Here is a 1579-nt window from a genome sequence, read left to right as displayed (position 1 = left end):
CAGCTGGAGTCGATCAGAACCACTCAGGAGGAGTTAGGAGGCCATGAAGCTGAGAACATTAGAGAAACAGAACCTTCTCCATCCGTCCGTGGTCTCTACAGCGGATTGTTGTTCACAGCCGTAGATGTGCGCTCTGTGTTGTCGTCTGTATAAAGAACAGGATGCATTTTCATCCCGTTGCCATGGTGATGGGTTTTCAGGTGACACACGAGTTGACGGGTCCTGAACCTATTCATGTGTGTGTGTGTGTGTGTGGTGGTCGTCATGGCGATGTAGGACACTATAGGCCGAGGCCAGTGGAATGTAAAGAGAGAGAGAGTGGTCTTTGTTCCTGCCTCTGGCCCTCAGTGTGACCTCCACCTTCTGTCCACAAGAGCAGCAGCTTTATGACGCCGTAAAAGTCTCACAACAGGAGAACCAGAGAAGAGACGCAGTAGAACCAGACAGCAGAGGACTGAGACGAGAAAAACAAGACAGGCGAGAAACAAGGAGGCCAAAAGGAAAGAAATGCAACAGAAACATGTGACAAAAAAGATCGAACAAGCAGGATGATGTGAGAAACATCAGCATGTTTTAGAACGTCCCATCAGGAGAAGCTCATGGAAGCAGCTTTAAAGTGCTCCCCGTGTGTTGCTGTGGCAGCGTGGGCTTGGCTTTCCCTTAAGAGTCGATGAGCTTCATGGAGGTGGAAGCTGAAGCCAACGCTTACGTCTGGACAGCAGGAAACATGGCCGACACCAGCTGACGCCAAAGAGTCACGTGACCAACAGAACACGTCCTGGCTCCAGTTCTGCAGCCAAATCAAAACCACTCACGACTTAACCAATGAGACCAAAACGTACGGGAGGAGACCGAGTGTGTCCAGCGCAGGAAGAGCAGCCGATCAGGATCAGAACCATCGTATCGGGCCACGTCGTCTCACTTTACCCAAACCTCAGCAGCAGAACCAGCTTCCCCCTCAGCCAGGTGTGAGCCCAACACGTGACACATCCTGGACCGTCGGGAGGCTTTGCGGTTCTGTCGGTTGTCGCGGTTTCTGGCTGTAAATGTTGTTTGGTAGGTGGTTGGTTTTTTTAAAGATATTTTCTGGGGCCTTTGTGCCTTTATTGGATAGGACAGAGAGAGACAGGAGGTGGGGGAGGACGATGGGGGAAGGAGTTGCAGCAAAGGGCCATGAGCGGGACTGGAACCCACGGCCGCTGCATCGGGGACTAGAGCCCTGAACATCAGCTCAACCCGCTGAGCTACAGCGGCGCCCTCGGTGGTTGTTTTTAAAGATGGGATGATTTGGACCTGCAGGTGGGTTTTTGGGTTCAGAGGGCCGAACCTCAGATCATGATGGGTCCAGGGCCAGACGTGTCACAGACAGGAAGTGGTGGCGCTGACGTATAAGGCCGTGAGGTGGTGGTCATGTGACCTCTGTGTGTCCCCAGTGTGTCCAGATGCAGAGTTTCGCTGCAACACCGGCCGATGTTTGTCTCCAGCGCTGGTCTGTGACGGATACGACGACTGTGGAGACCTGAGTGATGAACACAACTGTGGTGAGACGCACACACACACACACACAGTAACACACACA

General features: G+C 52.9%; 1 protein-coding gene across 1 annotated transcript in view; it reads left to right on the top strand.

The window, feature by feature from the left end:
• The window catches only part of corin (corin, serine peptidase), a 28742-nt gene that overhangs the window by 12431 nt on the left and 14732 nt on the right, over nt 1–1579 (top strand). The window contains exon 10 of the mRNA XM_008300332.1: nt 1434–1541. Coding sequence (XP_008298554.1) covers nt 1434–1541 — 108 coding nt within the window. The remainder of the gene's footprint in view (nt 1–1433; nt 1542–1579) is intronic.

The sequence above is a fragment of the Stegastes partitus genome, unplaced genomic scaffold, assembly GCF_000690725.1.
Source record: "Stegastes partitus isolate 25-593 unplaced genomic scaffold, Stegastes_partitus-1.0.2 Scaffold1526, whole genome shotgun sequence".
Taxonomy (NCBI): Eukaryota; Metazoa; Chordata; class Actinopteri; family Pomacentridae; genus Stegastes; species Stegastes partitus.
This window is presented reverse-complemented; position numbering and strand designations above follow the sequence as displayed.